The sequence below is a fragment of the Phyllostomus discolor genome, chromosome 6, assembly GCF_004126475.2.
Source record: "Phyllostomus discolor isolate MPI-MPIP mPhyDis1 chromosome 6, mPhyDis1.pri.v3, whole genome shotgun sequence".
Taxonomy (NCBI): Eukaryota; Metazoa; Chordata; class Mammalia; order Chiroptera; family Phyllostomidae; genus Phyllostomus; species Phyllostomus discolor.
In genome coordinates this window covers 21,590,653-21,611,317 of record NC_040908.2, presented here as the reverse complement: position 1 = coordinate 21,611,317, position 20,665 = coordinate 21,590,653, and the positions used below count along the sequence as shown (strand labels likewise).

At 40.3% G+C, this 20,665-nt stretch overlaps 1 protein-coding gene across 2 annotated transcripts in view; it reads left to right on the top strand.

Annotated features, from left to right (window-relative positions):
• The window catches only part of EIF2AK2 (eukaryotic translation initiation factor 2 alpha kinase 2), a 34,626-nt gene extending 14,434 nt beyond the window's left edge, over positions 1-20,192 (top strand). For both annotated transcript variants that reach the window (XM_028516812.2, XM_036027859.1), the window contains exons 9-16: positions 224-286; positions 1,984-2,106; positions 4,168-4,287; positions 5,971-6,145; positions 9,329-9,457; positions 17,998-18,099; positions 19,411-19,464; positions 19,543-20,192. In XM_028516812.2, the coding sequence (XP_028372613.1) occupies positions 224-286; positions 1,984-2,106; positions 4,168-4,287; positions 5,971-6,145; positions 9,329-9,457; positions 17,998-18,099; positions 19,411-19,464; positions 19,543-19,686 (910 nt within the window). In that variant the 3' untranslated portion in view covers positions 19,687-20,192. The remainder of the gene's footprint in view (positions 1-223; positions 287-1,983; positions 2,107-4,167; positions 4,288-5,970; positions 6,146-9,328; positions 9,458-17,997; positions 18,100-19,410; positions 19,465-19,542) is intronic.
• Positions 20,193-20,665: the final 473 nt, after the last annotated feature.

The window sequence follows — 20,665 nt, the reverse complement described above, 5'->3', positions numbered from 1 at the left end:
GTTTTTAAGAGAAGTGCATTCTTCTGCAGATAAACAGGTAGAGTAGAAATGATATAATAACTTGGGTAGAAATCAAAAGATCACATGTTATCAAATGTTGACTCAAAATATAAAGAGCCTAGTGCGTGGCCTAAGTCCACCACTCTAAACAAGTTATATTTGGTTTCAGTTTTATGTGAGTTTTCTCTTCTTCTCTTAATTTTTCTCTTCTCTTAATTTTTAGATCTATAGCAGCCAAGTTTGACTCTCCTTACATGGGAAGAAATAACTGTACTAGCAATGAAAGGTAAGTGAGAACTGTAAAATGGAATTTGCTGCATTCTGGCTGGGTGGGTTGGTTGGTTGGAGCATCGTCCCATGCACCCAAAGGTTGTGGGTTTGATTCCCAGTCAGGGAACGCACCAAGGTCGTAGGTTTGATCTCAGGTTGGGGTGAGCACGAAAGGCAACCAATTGATGATTGTCTCTCTCTCCCTTCCACTCTCTCTAAAATCAATAAACATAAACATATCCTAGGGTGAGGAATAAAAAAGAATTTGCTTAAAGATATGTTTGTTTATTTGACAGAAGTTTCATAAGGGACTGTTGTACAGCAGGCAGGTTGCATTATATTTCCACCTGAACAGTTAAATTGTTTTAGCACAGTCAGGTCCACAAAAGACCATTGTGTCTTAGAGAAGTGATGTAGATTTATATGATGCTTATGTGTGATTCTTATGTGGACATTTTTAATATTAAAAGCAAATAATCCTATAAAGCGGTGTTTTTTCCAAAAAAAAATACTCCTCCAGAAGTCAGAAAAGAGCCACTTGAATCTGTTTTTCATTTTCCAAATTTCACTTTGAAAAAGTGTTCTTCTGGTAGTAGATCATGTATTTGGGTTTCAATAAAATATCCAAAACAAAGGAGGCCTGTTTGCAAGAAAGGGACATTGAAAATAAGTTAAAAAAAACAATAAAGAATCATCAGATATTGCATGAGTACCTCATACCTAGCTGGGGCTGTGTTCTGGGCACTGATGCTGGATCTGTAGGAAGAACAGAGAGAACAGCTCCTGACTTCATGGAGTTTGTGAGGGTGAACATGACGTGAAAAAGTCCCTGGTTACAAACTGTGGTCAGGGTGCTGAAGGGTGAGGCAGCTCAGGGGGGTGGGAGGCTCTGGGGCTCTGCCTCCCAGACGGGACAGGTGATCTGAGTGCTCAAGGAGCAGAGAGAAGGTTGTGCTCTAGGAGTGCAGTGGACACGGCCACTGTGCCAGGGAACGAGCTGGAGAGGGGGGTGGCGGGCTGAATCACAAGGCCCCCTGGAGCCATTTAAGGGCTTTCTGGTTTTTTTGTTGAATGCAGAGCTAGCTGCTGGTGGTTAGGCAATAGAGAGACATGATCAGACTGCATTTTTATCACACCAGTTGCTGTGCAGATCATGGATTGAAGCAGAAAAGGAGAGGAAGTGGAGTCCGGTTAGCAAGGTCCTACAGGAGCCTGATGGAAGATTGAAATGTTATTATTCCTTCTACTCAACAACAATCTGTGAAGATGTCAGAGACAGGGAAAGCGGGCAGATAGTGGCATATATTTTAGAAGTGGGACTGGCAGGGCCTCATGATAGAAGGCGGGGCCTACAGGCATAGGTGGGCCCAGAGCACCTGCTCATTTCTCTGACAATGATGTGATGACAGCTGTGCAGCCACTATGGTGCTTCTTCATAAAGTTTTACACTTGTGATAAGATTCTTTCTCGCGACCGTTGTACAGCCAGTAATTGACTATGGCTCCCAGGGGCGATCTGGTACATTGGGAGGAGGTGGGGGAGGAACTCTCCTTTGTGATTCAAGAGTTTCTGTGAAGTGGGCCCTTCTTATTCAGAAGGGGAGAGTCATGTTTATTATACAGTCTATTTCACCACTGACCCTCAGGGAAAGTGGAAGGGATGGGGGCCAGCCAGCAACGAACCTTAGAATAACAGTGACGTTTATCTTTTAAGGCTTACCGAATATTTTTCTGAAATAACACCAATTGGCAAAGGTGGATATGGCCTTGTTTTCAAAGGAAAACACAGAATTGACAAGAAGACTTATGTTATTAAACGTGTTAAATACAATGAAAAGTAAGTAGGAAATGTTTCATTTTATTTTTGAATGAGAAGCTATGTTGAATTGCTTTATTCATTCTTATCTAGTCTTGGAGGTTCCATGTTGTATTGTTTCAACAAAATCACTAAGGCCAGTTCTGATTCAAGGGAGGGGCAAATAGACTGTACCTTTTAATCTGAGGAGTGGGTGCATGTACGGGGCAGTATCTGCCATGGGTACAAGGTGGGGATTTAGCACTCATCCTCTAGAATGCCAGTCCACTGTGTTCCCGCCATAACCCACTGCTTCCCATGTTTCTTTTGTGTATTATCGGTACTCTCCCTCAACCCCAGCCTTACTGGATAGCAGAACTCCTTTAGGAAGGTGGACCCATCAGAAGGAGGTCTTAAATCACATTACCCATTCACCAGTCTTACTTGTAGTTTTCTGGCAGTGGTTACTTGGCCAGACTGATCTTTCAAGGACTAGGGAAGGAGAAGGAAAAGGGATGTCACTAAGGACAATGACCCAAGCAAAGGAGAAGCAGGCAAAGAATCCCAAGTGCTTTTCATCCCAGTCTGACAAACCTACTTCCTGTCCAAGGACAATACCTTGGCCGCTGATACACCTTCATACTTTGTTAGCATCAAAACAAGACTTCTTCCTTCTTCACTGTTTTTGCTCAATAAGGATGAAATTGTTATTGTTGTCATTCCTTCTACTTGACAGCAATTTGTTTTCAGTGGAAATACTTAATGAGGATCATGGTACAGTATTAGAGGACATTTATAGGAGCTTCATAAACTGATGGAACACAGTTTACTTGGGAATATTCCTCTAGAGCCATAACAATGTACATACACTATGTATGACCTGTGGATTTCCTGCCTGGGAACCTAGTCTATGGATATTACCCAAATTACGGAAAAAACTGTACAAGACGATATAAATCGCAATGTTATTTATAACAGTAAAAAATTAGAAAAAACAAAATGTCCTGCAATAAAGAAATGATTATGTATGTTTTGTTCTTTCCCCTGATCGATGGCTACTTTACAGTCATTAAGAATGAGGGTTGGATGCTGAAAATATGTATACATGAAATGATACAATGCTGGCAGTAGCTGCAGAATAATCTAGGGGAAGATGAGGAAGTGGGTAACGGTATAGATGAAATTAACAACTTTCATCTGGGTGATGGCTAGGTAGGGCTTTATTATACTATTTGCTCTACTTTTTATACTTTTGAAATATCACCTTAAACAGTTTATGCACACTGTAGATTGTAAAACAATAAGGAAAACTGCAGATTGTAAAACAAGGAAAATTGTAAATACAATGTGAAAAATAGAATAAAAATGATACACTGCAATTACAGGTATATGAAATATACATGAAGAAAAACAATTAAAAATAACCCCAAATAATAATTGATTGTTAGGATTGTCAATATATGAGTACTTTTTCTTTATTTTTATAAATTGTATGTCATATAAAGAATTTTTCAGATTAAAAACTGAAATTGTACAATGTTTGCTTATCCTTTCTCATCCTTGAAATCTCAAATATATTTAATCCATTTAGCATAGAATTGCCTTGACCTTTGAGTGCTCATCCCTGTAAAGTTCCCACACATACGGAGAAGTCTCTGTTTCTCTGCATAGATCCTCTCCTTGTGTATTGCCACACATTGAAAATTCCAAATTAGGCTCTTTATGCTGCCTGGGTTACCTGCCCTTGCTGCCCAAATGGGGTTTGTTTAAGAAATCCAAAGTGACTTTGACATAGTCTAAACAAAACTTCCTGTATGAACTAGCTACCAAAAACTGTATCATTGGCATTTCAAAGACTACTGCAAATGACTTTTAAATTGCCTGATGTTTTAAATTGGGATGATTTAAGTCACTGTTTTTTTCTTTTATGTGGAGAGTGAAGACAACTATGTTTTTTCCGTATGTTCACGCTTTCCTTTTCAGTGCTTCTGACTTTCATTCTAAAGCTCAGGGTGTGGGAACTGTGGTGACTGTCTAATAAAGGAGGTGCTTTGTTACTATCAGGATGTATACTGACCCTTTATATTCCCTGTTTCTTTTAAGAAATAAAGTAAAGGCAGAGCGTGAAGTAACAGTTTTGGCAGAGCTTGATCATCCAAATATTGTTCGCTACTCTTTTAGCTGGACTGAAACTGTTGATGATGTGGAAAGCCAAAAAGACAGGTAACTAAAAAAGAAATTCTCATAGCACTAACGGGTTGGAGGAAATTATCATTGGCTATGTGTGGGCCATCAGATAAGGCCACTAATTAATACATATAATAATCGCTACCACAAGCACTGTTTGAGACCTTGTTATGTCTCGATTCTGCAGGTAAGGAGACCATGAACAGTATTTTCCTTCCTCCTCTCCTTACTGCAAACTTGTTTTCAAACATTTTTTCCTGTCTTCAGCTGTTTTCAGCATCTCAGGTATAGCTTTCCTGATGGTGTTCTTTCATGGATAGGCTTACTGGCATGTCCAGTTCAGTCTCGTCTGTAAATGACGTCTTGAGGAGGCTGTTTGAACATGTCGTCGATGCTGCAACTGGAGGGTCCCCTCCTCAGCTGCCAGCACTTTTCTCTCCCTCTCTCAGTCCCCCAATTGGTAGGATGCAGTCAGTGGGTCCCTGTCAAATGCAATGACATCATTTATGGTGGGGTGGGGGCAGTGGAAATAATTTTAAGACCATGAACTTTGATGGGAGCACCTCACCTTGCATCCCTCAAGTTTTTTTTTTTTTTAATTTTCCAAGTCTTTTTTTTTTAAAGATTTTATTTATTTTTAGGGAGGGAAGGAAGGGCGGGGAGAAAGAGAGAGAGAGAGAGAGAGAAACATCAATGTGCGGTTGCTGGGGGCTATGGCCTGCAACCCAGGAATGTACCCTGGCTGGGAATCAAACCTGGGACACTTTGGTTCCCAGCCCGCGCTCAATCCACTGAGCTATGCCAGCCAGGGCTGCATCCCTCAAGTTTTGTCTCAAGTAAGCCACTGCCAAAGAGCTGGAAGATTCTAAAGAGCTGGCATCCTCCCTTTGAAAGTCACTCAGTGCAATCTTGAGCCCACTGTGGGCCTGTGCATTCATTTTCTCTCCACACAAATGCAGCATCCATCTCACAGACTGAGAACTTGATCATCGGTTTCAGGAGCGCTGGACCATCAGCACGTGGGACTTCTTCAGCTTTCAGCAAATTCTTGGCTACTTCTTTCTATTTTCTAGTCAATATATGTTCAAAGAATATATATTAATAATGAGACCAACTTAGTTCAGAAAAAAATTATGGTTAGCAAAATCAGTCCTCTCAGTGACATCTCACAGCAGTTGATTGACATTTCTCCCGGAGTATCTAACCTTGTGCTATTTTTTTAGGCTTGTTTTTTCCTTGACCTCTCCCCCGTTAAACTGTCATCCCCACAACAGCAAGGACAGTGTCTAACTCATTTTCTCATCTTTAGGTGCCTGTTCTATGCTCTTCACAAAATACATGCTCAGTAGATTGATGATGGATTAAAATATTTTAAATTAATGATGAGATTTGGTTTTCTGTAATTCCATTGTATTAATGCTCCCATTCCCATCGTTTAGAAAGGTGATCAACGACCTTTCTAAGCATTGAAGAATGGACAGGCTATACTTCATAAATTAGCTAAACAAATAAAGCTCTGGACATCTGGGGATTTATGATTTAAACAAAACTGGCTTATTATATTTTGATTCAAATTTATTTATTGATTTCTGTTTTGAGACGTGTTTGTGCTTAAGAAGTTACACTTTTTAAAAAATACTTGAACAATAAAATTTAAAAAATTTAAAAAGTGAATTTTCTTACTAAATTTATTTCTGTTGCTACTTCTCTGTGATCAAGCCCCCAGTACCTTTTCATCCAAATGGAGTTCTGTGATAAAGGAACATTGGAACAATGGATCGATGATAGAAGAGAGAAGGGCGCAGACAAAGTCTTGTCTTTGGAGTTATTTGAGCAAATAGTAGAAGGAGTGAATTATATACATTCAAAAGGGTTAATTCATAGAGATCTTAAGGTAAGTGGAAGATGTGCTTTGTTAGAAATTGACGAATATCACGTAATAATATTTAAAATCTATCTTCTCCAGGTCTAGAATTATTTGATAGTCGTGAAGAAGTAATACCCCTGATCCTCTGAAGTTAGAATGGGCCTAGAACTTGCCCCACACACCATTCCCTAGAGCCACTCGGAAGATCTCCAGGGCTAGCAAACTTGCCAAGACATGGGGCTGCACTGGAAGGAGCTCGTTCACTCCTGGCGCTCGCTGGCTGATAGTCATTCCCACTGTGAACACTAATGGCTTTAGTATACCCCCCTTTCCGTGCAGATGGTTATTGTGGCTGGCACAGCCAGCTGGTTGCTCTGTCCCAGCCTCTGCTGCTACTCGGGATTGTCTGAGGGGCAGAAGGGATTCTGCTGACTGTGGCCTTGGGAACAGGGGTTCTCCTGCTCTCTCAGTCATTATTCTTGAGGACAGTCACAGCTACTAAGCCCGGAGTCTAGATTTTTTTTTTTTTTTTTTGGCATTTGGACACTTCTGCCTCATGATTGGAAAGTTGCAGTAATCCAAACCTTGGAACATGTAGCAGACCTTGGTGTTTTCATTTTCTTCTGTGTTTTTAGCATTCTACATGGTCTAGATGAGCATTTTCCCATTTTTCCATTTCATCAAAATAAAAGAAGCTTTTCAGTCTCTCTTCCATACTTGGTGCCCTGTGGTTTGCCTGCCGTCCTCACAAACTCGTCTTGCCGAATCCTGTCACTGAATCTGTGCGCATGTTCTCGCATGGAATGCTCTTCTGCCCCTCCCCTTTGTCTCAGTTCCTTTATGTAGCCTTTCTGGATCTCTCTGGACTAGGCAGAAGCGCCTCCTTTATGTGGATCTTGGCTGTCTGCTTATTCCACCTAGCTAAAACACCTGGGAGTGGGGAATGAAGCAAAAGTTCCCCTGAGTAAAATAAACACTTATACAGATAGTTGTTTGTTGGACCTTCATAGGAATAAGTGGCCCTTAAATGATATTGCATCCTTGGTCTGCCCAGGGGGCTGAGTGTCTGATGCCTTCATGTGCAAGTCCACCTGGTTCCAATATTTCTCTTTAACAATATCTGAAGGTGTTCTTTGAAGTTAGAACACAATAAGGACTATGCTCAGAAAGATACATTTAGAAAGGCTATGCCTTCACCTTGGAATAAAGCATACATGGAGTGAAGTAAAGAATTAAGCACAATTATCTATTTATACAGTCCATTTTAAGAGAATACAGAAGTGTGGGTATTAACTCCTGCACCCTCCTCAAGATGAACTAGTGCAATTCCAATTGGTGTCGGCTGGAGTCAGCCTTCTCCTACACCTCCTGTGTCCCCCACCACCTGTGCCCCGGGTCAGGGACTGATCTTTCCTTGTGTCTTTTTACAGAGACTGTTCGCTCTACATCTGTAGCTGCTCAAAGGTCAGACTTGAATACTTCTGAGCCTTCTTTCATCTTCTTCGGCTGTTCTAGCTTCACCGCTACAGTTGCTGCTGTCTTGCATCTGAGATAGGATACAAACAGAAGCGTGCACTTTTTTTTGGTGATGCCTCCCCGCTGCAGGTGGCTTTGACAGAGAATGGTCTTGACACAGTAAAGCCCGTTACGTGAGGTTTATCAGTGCTTATCGTTTCCTGCCAGAATCTTCAGAACTAGACCAGAGGCACTAGGGGAGTGACAGAGGTTTCTGGAGTGAAGGCTTACAGTCCTTGGAGGTTCAGACCCCTGAGGCCCAGCTTCCTTGGTCATCTTCAGCCTGAGCATCAGCCCTTATTCCCGTACTGCTTGTATGAAATTGGCACCCTCTTTTAATGCTCTGCACCCCAACATTTTGAGAAATCATACCATTACTGATTACACAAAATGCGGCATTGCTTTTCTTTTTAATGAACAGGAAGTAAGCAACCTGATATTTTTACTACATGGTCCTATCCAGCTTATATTTTTACAGCATCGTAAGTGTAACCTGTTTCTCAGAGTCAGGCCATAGGCTTGTGTGGGGCTAGCAGTTGCACTTGTGCAAACTCGGTGCATTTCTGCACTGTAACTTGAATCAGCATTGGCGCATTTTCTCTCCACACCCACCCCACACACAGCTACAGCTTTCCATCTATATTCTTGGTGTTAGCTTCCAGTCCTACCGTTCATTGTTCCAATCCAACTGCTACTTTCTGCATGGACCTTTTCAGGCTGGCTTCTTGGAAGTTCCTCTTTCAGCCATCCTCGACTGATGCCTTCTCCCTCTCAGTTCCTTTATGAGACCCTGTTACAAGTGTTGGCTCATGAGGCCTGTGTGCGAAAGTGTAGCCCCATGTTGTACTGCAAGTCTAGCCTTTTAAACAACGGCAGATATTAATGTCTTCCCAGTAACCATCTATTTTCACGTTCTTTAGAATACTGGTCAAATACCTTCTACAGATTTGTGGAATAAGTGAAACACCTTTCATTCTGTTCTTCTTTTTATTTTTTTCAATCTGCTCAAAGAATTGCATGGAAAAAATACTTCAGTGCTAGTTATTGGTTTCTGGTTAACTTGGTATGCCTCTGAGGATAGAAGGGGTCTGTTTCTGAAGAAGTCAGAGATGGGAGAAATTGCCATCAAGGAAGCCCCCACAAGTAGTTCTGCACAAGATATCCGATGGTATTCGTGGGAAGAGACCCATTCTGAGAATCTGAAAACTGGAAGAGATCTTAAGGGCTTCTCCTTCAATCCCCATCGAATTCTGGACTCATATTAGCAGCATTTCCACCAAGAGGGCGTCCGGTTCTGTCTCGAATACTTCCTGGGAGAGGGAACTCTCGAGTGCCCATTTTGGGGACCACACTACTAGTATTTTTAGGTGACACTAAAGCACCCTCTAGTCCTGGATTTACCACCTGGGACGATGCAGAGTGAATCTCCCTCCCGCTCAACAGCTCTTCAGATCTTTGAAGCCAGCTCTGCCCTGGGCCTTCTCTGCTGACAGAGAAGTCCTGACTTCCTCAGCTGGCACTTTAAAAGATCTGGGATAATAAATTTTCTATTTCGAGCTACCTGTGTAAGGGTAAATGCCTTATACCGTACTAAGCAAATATAACATTAGTCATTGCTAGATATGATTTGAGTATGTGATATCTGTCTGTCAGATTGGTACTTCTACTTAAATACTGTTTTTTCTTTTTCTGCAGCCAAGCAACATATTTTTAGTAGATACAAAACAAATAAAGATCGGAGACTTTGGACTTGTAACATTTCAGGAATATGATGAAAAGAGGACACGTAAGCGGGGAACTCCCCTGTACATGAGCCCAGAACAGGTAAGGCCGCTTTCCTTTCTATCTCCATATTTTTTTACTTCTTTCATTTGTTTCAATCATAAAAATAATAGATACCTCTTATACAATCAAAACAGTACCAAAGTATATAGATAAAAATGGGAAAGTCTCCTTAACTTTCCTCTAATTGTACTTTTACTCCACTAACTTGAAGATCATTTACTGTGAGTTATAAAAATACACAAACACAGAAAATTATTTACACAGAATTTTTACATAAAAAATATGCATACATGCATTTTTAGTGGAATACTAACTATAATGTTCTTTTGTGACTTTATTTTTTCACTTGACAACATATCATAATTTTTCATATTGGTACAAGTAGCTCTGACACACTTTTTAAAAGAATTTATTCATTTTTAGACAGAGGAGAAGGGAGGGAGAAAGAAAGGGAGAGAAACATCAGTGTGTGGTTAGCTGTCACATGCCCCCTACTGGGGACCTGGCCCATAACCCAGGCATGTGCTCTGACTGGGAATCCAACCGGCGACCCTTTGGTTCGCAGGCCAGTGCTCAATGCACTGAGCCACACCAGCCGGGTGACACATCCTTCTTAATAACTATATTGCATGCTGAAGATAGCTTTACCATAGTTGAACTATTTTCTTATTGATGGGTATTTTTTAGGTTGTTTCCAACTTTTTACATTTATAGATACGTTATATGTCTTCCTCCTTATCTTTGAATCTAAGAACAAATATTTCTAAGATAATCTATGATAGATTCCTTGAAGGGAATAGAATGACAAGTGCATTTCTCACTTGATAAATACCGTGAGGTTGTCATTTTTAAAAAGTGATTCTACTGTGCTCTTCTATCTAAGTGCAGGACAGTGCTGCTTCCTCCCTCACACTGTCAATCAGGCGAGGGTACCGGCAGACTACCGTTTTGGTCAGTGTGATGAGAGAGGGCTATCTTGCTTTTGTAGTTTGCATTTTCCAGGTTCTTAGTAAGGTAGGCCATCTTTGGATGTGTTTCCTTACAATTTTCCTGCAAATTCTGTATTCGTCTTCTTTGTTTCATTTTTCTTAATTAGGTTATATTTTTCTAATGTATTTGTAAGGAACCATGCATTTCAGAAATTGATGCTATATCTATTAACTGTCATACTGAATTTTTCTCCTTGATTGTTACTCATTATTTCTTTGTTTATAATGTGATGTAGAAACTTTTAAGTGTTACATGTATGAACATTTTCTTTATGGCTGCTAGATTTCTCAATTTTCATCTTGGAAGTCGTTTCTACCATAAGACTATAAAATGTTTTGTGTTTTTGCTAATTCTTTAGTTGGACTTGAATTAATTTTTGCATATATATGAGTAAAGATTATAACTTGATTTTCCCCACCTGGGTACCTAATTGTTCCATCACCATGTATTAAATAGTTAATGGTTTAAAATATTATTTTCAGGAAAATTCATAGAGGCAAAAAGTAGAACATAGGTTACCATGGCCAAGAGGAGGAATAGTATAAAAATATACTATTTTTAAGTGGGTGTCTGTTGGGGATGATGGAAAAACTTCTGGAAATAGGTAGTGGTGATGGGAACACAACATTGTGAAGATACTCAATGCCACTGAACTCTACAAATACAAATGGTTAACATGGTAAATGTTATGTTATATCTGTTTTAGCATAATAAAAATGCTGTTTCATCATGCAGGAAATTCCCACACTCATGGATCTGTTTGTGTCCAGTTGGTTTGTTTTTTCTTTAATATCATGTTGTTTTAATTACTGTAGCATTATTAAATAGATCTTAGTATTCGGACAGTGGGATCTCTCATATTATTCTTCAATTTAAAAGTGCTCTTAGTATTCACATTCATGATTCCAAATAAGTGATACAATCAGCTTGTCATGCCTCATAACTGGTATTGAGGTTTTGACAATAATTGCATTAAATTTAAGGATTTAGTTGATGAAGATTGGCATATTACTATATTTGAAACTTCTCCAGAAAGTGGTATATTTCTCCATCAGTCAGCTTTTGTCAGCCAATGCTATGGTAAGAAATGACCCCTGATTTCCTGATGGTGCACACAATGCCAAAGGTTTCTTTATTTTTTAAAAAAATATATTTTATTGATTATATTATTACAGTTGTCCCATTTCCTCCCCCTCCATCCCTTCCACCTTGCACACCCTCTCCCACCCACATTCCCCCCCTTTAGTTCATGTCCACGTGTCATAAGTTCTTTAGCTTCTACATTTCCCATACTATTCTTGCCCTCCCCCTGTCTATTTTCTACCTACCATCTATGCTACTTATTCTCTGCACCTTTTCCCCCCTCTCCTCCTCCCACTCCCCTGTTGCTACGCCTCCATGTGATCTTCATTTCTGTGGTTCTGTTCCTGTTCTAGTTGTTTGCTTAGAGCCAAAGGTTTATTTCTTGCTCACCTGATGTGTCTGCTGCAGCCTGGCTGAAGTTTTGCCCGATGTGTCTCCTTCACTCCAGAACCCAGACTGAAGGAAGACCCCTGAGTATTGCTATCCCTACTGGAAAAATTATTGTCATAGTCTTGTGATGGCTTTAAGGGTTCTGCTCAGCAGTGGCATACATCACTAAACATCGTTGCCCAGAGCCAATTGCATGGCCCAGCTGAAGGCCAAGCATGTAGGGGAATGCCGTGCTCTCACTGGGAGGCCAGTGCACAATTGGGAGCAATAACACAAGCTACCTCGAGGTCACATTTATATTTTTCAGTGAAATTCTAAAATATTTTTTTCTTTGTGGAAATTGCTCGTATTTTAAAGCTTTTCCCTGAGCATGTATGGTATTCTGTCATTAAAATGGGACTTCTTGTATCTGATTGATGATTAGTGAGTGAGGTTATGCATTTTAAAAATATATTTATTTATTTGTAATTGTGGCAAAATACATATAACATAAAATTGTCCATCTTCACCATTTATTGATTTATTATTTTTAAAGTATATTTTAATGATTTTATTACAGTTGTCACAGTTTTTCCCCATTTGCTCCCTTCTGCCTGGTAACCCCTTCCTTCCAGCTATCCCCCTGCTTAGTTCATGTCCATGGGTCATGCATATAAGTTCTTTTGACTTCTCCATTGCCTGTACTGTTCTTGACATCCCCCTGTCTATTTTGTACCTACCAGTTATGCTTCTAAATCCCTATATCTTCCCCCTCCTCCTCCCCCTTCCCCCTCACAGCTGATAACCTTCCAAAGGATCTCCATATCTATAATTCTATTCCTGTTCTAGTTTTTTGCTTAGTTTTTTTTCTTTTTTAGATTCAGCTGTTGATAGTTGTGAGTTTGTTGCCATTTTAATGTTCATAGTTTTGATCTCCTTTTTCTCTTTTCTCTTTTTTGATCTCCATTTCTGTGGTTCTGTTCCTGTTCTAGTTGTTTGCTTAGTTTCTTTTGGTTTTGTTTTAGGTGTGGTTGTTAATAATTGTGAGTATGCTGTCATTTTACTATACATGTTTTTTTATCTTCTTTTCTTAGATAAGTCCCTTGAACATTTCATATAACAAGGGCTTGATGATGATGAACTCCTTTAACTTGACCTTATCTGAGAAGCACTTTATCTGCCCTTCCATTCTAAATGAAAGCTTTGCTGGATAGAGCAATCTGGGATGTAGGTCCTTGCCTTTCATGACTTGGAATACTTCCTCCCAGGCCCTTCTTGCCTGTAAGTTCTCTTTTGAGAAATCAACTGACAGTCTGATGGGAACTCCCTTGTAGGTTACTGTCCCCTTATCTCTTGCTGCTTCTAGGATTCTCTCCTTCATTTTTACCTTGGCTAATGTAATTATGATGTGCCTTGGTGTGTTCCTTCTTGGGCCCAACTTCTTTGGGACTCTCTGAGCTTCCTGGACTTCCTGGAAGTCTATTTCCTTTGCCAGAATGGGGAAGTTCTCCTTTATTATTTGTTCAAATAACTTTTCCACTTGCTCTTCCTCTTCTCCTTCTGGTACCTCTATAATTCAGATGTTGGAACGTTTAAAGATGTCCTGGAGGTTCCTAAGCTTCTCCTCATTTTTTTGAATTCTTATTTCTCCATTCTTTCCTATTTGGTTGTTTCTTTCTTCCTTCTGATCCACTCTATTATTTTGAGTCCCACTTTCCTTCCCATCACTATTGGTTCCCTGTGCATTTTCCTTCATTTCTCTTATTGTAGCCTGCATTTGTTCACCTAATTTGCAACTGAAATCAACAAATTCTGTGAGCTTCCTGATCACCAGTGTTTTGAACTGTGCATCTGATAGGTTGGCTATCTCTGGGTCGCTTGAAAGGATGGGGTCTGGGGCTTTGATTTGTTCTGCTTGAGCCATCTCTCTCTCTCTCTCTCTTTTTTTTTTTTTTTTTGGTCTGGTTGCACCTGTTACAGTAGGGGGCAGAGTCTTAGGTGTTCACCAGGGCGGGGCACCCCAGTCCCTGGGTTGTGACGCTGTATGTGGGGGCGGGGTCAAGAGGGAACAGTGGCACTTGCTCTGTTCTCTGTGGGACCTCAGTCCCTTCTGCTGCTTTCCCCCGAGCAAACTGGGTGCCTCTGGTGCCAGTTCCCATGTGGGTGGGCTTGTGCACACCGTGGGAGCCTCCAAGGACCTCTCCTGTGAGGCTGAGTGTCTCTCTGTGCACCTCAACTCCCACAGGTGCCTTCAATCAGTGTCCCGAGGCTCTATTTCCCAGCGCTGGGATCCTGGGTTGCTCGCACTGCCTTGCTTTACAATCACCGCCTCACTGGGTCTGCCAGTTGCCACCGCTGGGCCAGGGTCTGCCAGCTGCCACTTGCACACTCAGGGTCCACCTGCTGCGGTCTTGTGCACCCAGGATGCCTTAGTGCCCAGTCCCAACTTTCTCTGCTCTCCACGCCATGACCCGCGCCTGGCTGCTCGTCTCTGCCCCTCCTACCGGTCTGGATGAACGGGTCTACTTCAACTTCCTGGCTGTCCGACTTCCATTCAGATAAATCCTCTGTCAGTTTTGGGTGTTATTCTGCCTCTAAATCGTTGTTGTTCTAATCCTGGTTGTGCGTGGAGGTACGGTGCATCCACCTATGCCTTCATCTTGCTGGAAGTGACGTGTATGATCTTTTTAAAGTATTGTTGGATGCAGATTGCCAGTATTTTGTTGAGGATTTTAGTGTCTGTGTTCATCAGCGATACTGGCCTGAAGTTTTTTCTTTGTTGTGTCTTTACCTGGTTTTGGGATTAGGATGATGCTTGTCTCATAAAAAGATTTTTGGGAGTCTTCCCTCTTTTTGGGTTTTTGGAATAGTCTGTGAAGGATGGGGGTTAGCTCTTCCTTAAATGTTTTATAAAATTCTCCTGTGAAACCGTCTGGTTCAGGACTTTTGTGTGATTACTGTTTAGACTTTCTGCTTCTTTATTCAATTTTGGAAGATTATATTTTTCCAGGAATTTATCTATTTCACTGAGGTTTTCAAATTTCTTGGCATATAGTTCATAGTAATTTCTTACAGTCCTTTGTATTTCTGTGGTATCAGTTATAATCTCTCTTCTTTCATTTCTGATTTTATTTATTTGGGTCCTCTCTCTTTTTTTCTTGAAGAGTCTGGTTAAAGGCTTGTCAATTTTGTTTATCTTTTCAAAAACTAGTTCTGGATTTAATGATCCTTTGAATTGTTGTTTTAGTGTCTGTGTCATTTAATTCTGTTCTGATCTTGGTAATTTCCTTCCTTCCACTTGCTCTGGGCTTTGTTTGTTGTTGTTCCTCCAACTCTTGTAGATGTAGGAGTAGTTTGTTTATTTGAAATATTTCTACCATTTTTCGGTAGGCCTGTATTGCTATGAATTTCCCTTCCAGAATTGCTGATCTGTGTCCCATAGGTTTTGGGCTATTGTATTTGTTATCATTTGTTTCCAGAAACTTTTTGATTTCTTTCTTGGTCTCATTATTAACTCATTCATTGTTTAATAGCATGATATACAGTCTCCATGAATATGAGTGTTTTTGAGTGTTTTTGAGTGTTTTCTTGAGGTTGGTTTCTAGTTTCAGGCCCTTGCAGTCTGAGATATAATTTCAGCTTTCTTGAATTTGCTGTAGCTGGTTTTGTGTCCTGTCATGTGGTCTGTCCTTGAGAATGATCCATGCGCATTTGAAAAGAATGAGTATTTTTCTTCTTTAGGATGAAAGGTTCAATGTATATCAGGTTATATAGCATTTATTATGTAATTTATAACTTATGTAGCATAAAATGTACAGATCTTAAATGTCTGTTTTTTAGTTTTGACAAAAACACATACCTGTGAAGCCCACAAGCTTATGAAGATGTAGAATATTTTCCTCGCCCAAGAAAATTTCCTCAGGCTCTTTACAGCCAGTCCCTCCTCCCCACCACCCAGAGGCAGCCTGTGCTCTAATTTCTATCACCATGAATTAGTTTTCCCTGTTCTGGAGCCTCATATGAATGGAGTCTTTCAGGATGTATTCTTTTCTATTTGATTATTTCACTCAAAATAATGTCTGTTGGAGAACCTCTAGTTGTTGCTTGTACTAGCAGATTATTACCTTTTATTGCTGAGTACTATTCCCTACCTCTGAGGCATGTACTTCGGAGATATTGCGGGTTCTTTTCCAACAATTGCAATAAAGCAAGTATCACAACAGAGCAAATCACACACATTTTTTGGTTTCCCAGTGCATACTTATACTGTAGCTTATTCAGCGTGCAATGACATTGTATCTTAAGACAACATACTACCTTAATTAAAGAATACTTTGTTGCTAAAATTGCTAACCATCATCTGAGTCTTCAGTGAATTGTGATGTTTTTGCTGGTGGAAGGTCTAGCCTTGATGCTGAGGGCTGCTGACTGAGCAGTGAGCTGGTTGCTGAAGTTTGGGGTGGCCATGGCAGTTTCTTAAAATAAGACAATGAAGTCTCCTGCAATGATTGATGTTTCCTTTCACAAATGATTTCACCATACGACGTGATGCTGTTTGATAGTATTTTACACAGAGTAGGATTTCTTTAAAAGTTGTAGTTAATTCTTTCAAACAGTGCCACGGCTTTGTTAGGGAGAAACCTGGTTCTTCTTGCCAGTGCAGTAAAGAATTGCAGATCAGCAAGTCCATTAGTATGTAAGCAGGTTTACTAGTGGTATGTTCTCATGAAAGAGAATAGGCCTTGCCAAGGTGGGAATGAAAGGCACAGGTTCAGGGCAGGGCAAGGGCGGCAAGAGCAGGGGTGACATGAGCATCAGGTCCTTTGTCCTGAGGATTTATGTAGTTGGTAGGATGGGGTGAAGAAGTTACATGTTGATTGATGGGTAAAGGTGGTGCCAGCTTTCCCCGGGGGATGTGATGACCCAAACTTAGGTGTGTGTGGGGGTCTGTTAGCCCGAATACTTATCTTGCTCCAGACTCTATTTGTTCATCTTGTAAAACAGATACGTGACAGGAGGCAGTTAATTAAAGTCAGGGCAGTTACCTGAAGTTACTTATGGGCTGTCTCTGTAAGCATCATGGACTCACTCATAAAACAGATAGTGACACAGGTAGACGATTAACCAAAGTTGTTGTATGGGCTGCTTCTTTGGGTGCCATGGACCCTATCCTCTTCCCCCTTCCAGGCCTTGGAGTGAATACACAGTTCAGGGCTTTCGCAGATAGTGGAAGTGCTACATAGAGTCGTTTCAAGGACTTCCCTCCTTCCCTGCTAACATAGTATTTCATGTGATGTTGGAACACTTGGCAATATTATCAGACCAGGCTCAGGACTGCTGAGTTAATAGGTGAGACGTGTCTCCCTCCTCCTCCCTACCTTGATTTACTATCCATCCTACAGAAGTGCTAAAAGGCGTTTCCTGGCAACCAGGACGCTAGATGCTGGCCAATAACAGCAGCACAATCTCAGAGCTCTTCCTGTGCTGTCTCTTGCCTCAGCTTTATCTACCAAGTTTATGTTATATTCGAATTCTTGTCAAGGCACTAACAGGTGAGAGAAAAGAAAAGAAAGTAGAAGACAGCATTCTCTAAATAAATTCAAATTTAGTAGTCTTTAAAGAAAACAATTATCATTTGCCACCCCACATCACAGTAAAGTGTTTCTGAATGGATTTGTGACCTAACTTTCGAAAATGCAGTACAATGAAATGCAATAAAACAAGGCATGCCTGTATACCATGATTTGTTTATCCATACTCCTGCTGATGGACATTTGGATTGTTTCCACTTATGGAATATTATGAATAAATCTTCTATGAACATTTGCATGCAAGTCACCTACTAGAAACTATTTTAACAGTTTCAGCTGCCATATCTCATTTAATGCTACAGTTGAACTCTAAGGTCGAAACTGTAGTTATCCCATTGTATGGTTGTGATTATTCCCATGTTGACGGTTAATTTACACAAGCGATTCAGGTACTTAGTGACAAAGATTTGAACTTGGGCATACTCCACAGATCAAACATAACACTGTTATATAACATATTTTGATCAAATAACTTCTTTGGCTTCAGAAGGCATGGATGTTTATATCTGGGGAATGATAAATGTAAATATATTTTGGTCTCTTTAGATGTCTTCACCGGAATACGGCAATGAAGTGGACATCTTTGCTTTAGGGCTGATTCTTGCAGAGCTTCTGTACATACCACCCACTCGTTCCGAAGTGGTTCATGTAAGTAACCTCACGGAAAGACTTTGGCAACAAGAATTACTGGTCGTCAGCTTCCAAGTGCAGCTGTGGACAGTTATTGCCCTGTCCACATGGGACAGGGCAATAACTGTAAGGGTGGGCTTGCACATATTAGTGTTTCCTGCAAATGAAATATGGCTTTTATCTCTTTCATGTTTGGGCAACCAAAATTTTTTGTTAGTACTGGTCAAGATGGTGGAGTAGGTAAACAGTGTGCTCATCCCCTCCCACCGCTGCATCAGTATTACAGCTAAATTTTGGAGCAGCCGCCCTGGAACACCACCTGAGGACTAGCCAGACAGAACCTCTGTAACAAAGGAGATAAAGGAAAAGCCATGTCGGGACTGAATTTCAACTATAACTGAAAAATTAAAACAAAGAAACAGAAAAACCCTTTTTGTTAAGGGCCAATAACTTTATTTGCTTGTTTTTTTTTTTTTTAAAGTGTGCGCATCTCATAAAATCGTAGCTGTTTATTCCTTTTTGAATCAGTCAGTAAAATTTTGATTGCTTCTTGGCGTAAGACCCTGTGATAAGTGCCACAAGGATTATAAAAGCGAATCGGCCTTATTCTCAAGGAGCTTATATTCTAGAAAGTAGGTACTATCAGAGACTACAAATGTTCTGGGAGAAGGCATGAAGTCTTAGGGAAGCAGCTAGGAGGAGACCTTTCCAGCCGCAAGGATTTAGGCTTTGTGGAGGAGTCGAAGCTGGGTTCTGAAGGACTGAGTGGTTGGCTTCTAACAGTCCAAAATAGAAAGAAGGTGATTCTGGCATGGAGACAGGAATGTGCAGGGTGTTGTGGGGGATATTAGGCAGAGTCTGATATTTTTATTGGAATATATAAGTTACAAGGAAGTGGCTGTTGATGGGGTTGGAAAGACACGTTGGGGCTGAACTAGTGCAGAAACGTGGGCTTTGTCGTGAAGGCAGTGGGGGCCGCTACACAGTCTCAAGCTCAGTAGAGGGGACTCATTTGGAGTCAACAGCCTTCTCCCCTGTGAAACAGGTAATGAAAATACCTGTTGTATAGGGTTCCAAAAGGAAGGGAGAGAAGGCCTGTGATACCCTTGACACGCCAACATGTCGTAATGATAAAGATTTTATTGGATGGGAGGGGTGGGGAAGGAGAGTCCTGCTCACTTCTTGGCTAAAGAGACTCTCCAAAGATCTGAAAATGTACTACATTCAGGATAGCCCTAGCCTTTGTTGTTTTCTATGTTTGTTTTTCCTCCTAAGTGAGTAATTTCCTAATGAATGGTTATATGTTTTTGTTTTTGTTTTTTTTTTCAGATTTTCCAAGATCTAAGGAGTGGTGTTTTCCCCGATACATTTGATAACAAAGAAGTAAGCACTTGAAAATAATTTGAATTTTATTTATTTCAGTGTTTTATTTCTTCATAATGGCTGTTTCTGTTATTACAGAAAAGCCTTCTACAGAAATTACTGTCAGCTGAACCCAAGAAACGACCTAACACGGCTGAAATACTGAAGACGTTGGAGGAGTGGAAGACTGCGGGGGAGCGGAAGACTGTCGTGGGAGAGAGGAAGATGCGACACACGTATTAGCGCCTTTCTGAAAAAGTGTCCTGCTTCTGATGCTCACTTTCCTTGCGACTGTCCGAGACCTGCTAGGGATTCTTTTCCTTCTCCCGAATTCTTTTTACCACGTTTGCAGAAAGTTTTGCACTTTTTAACTTCAAAAATGTTTTCACATTTGACTTTTTTCCAGCTCATCTTATTATGAAGATGGGGAAAAAATCCCTCAATTTTTTATATCAAACAATTGATAAATCTTTATCAAATGTCTACTGTTTGTAGGCCAAAAAAATAAGATCTTCCCATGTCTTAAATAGGTGATGAGACAGTTGGAGGAAAATGGTAACCATGACAAGATAAGTTGTATGCAGTCACTTCGGAAAATAATTTGGTATCCTCTAAACATAAATGTGTATATTCCAGAATGGAATTCCTACATTCTGCCTAAAAGAATGCTCATAGAATTCCTACATTCTTCCTAAAAGAATGTTCATAGAATTCCTGTTTGTAAAAGCCAAAGGAATAGAAAACCATACTACTGTCCATCAAGAGAAAAATGGATACATACATTGTATTATATTCACATTGGAATACTATATAGCAGTGAAAATAAACGGAGTACTGAGAAATGTATAACGTGATACATCTCTCAGGAATAATGTTGAGCAACAAAGGAGGTTGCAGAAAATATATACAGAATGATTCCATTTATATAAAGTTCCACAACATGCTAAATGAAATCATTTTGTTTAGGAATCCAAAGAAATGTGGTAAAAACAAGGGAAGGAAATGTTGAGAAGTATTAAATTCTGATAGGGGTTGTCTCTGAGAAGGGATGGGAGTTGTGTGACTAAGGAAGTGGATTTCAGAGCTACAGCTAACTTTTTTTCTTAACCCAGATGTTGAGTCTACTAGTGTTTACTACAGAGTTATTCTTTTTATCTTAAATACATTTTGTATCTATTTTAACAAACACTTTAAAGAGATGGCAACTGTGGTGTAAGGCAAG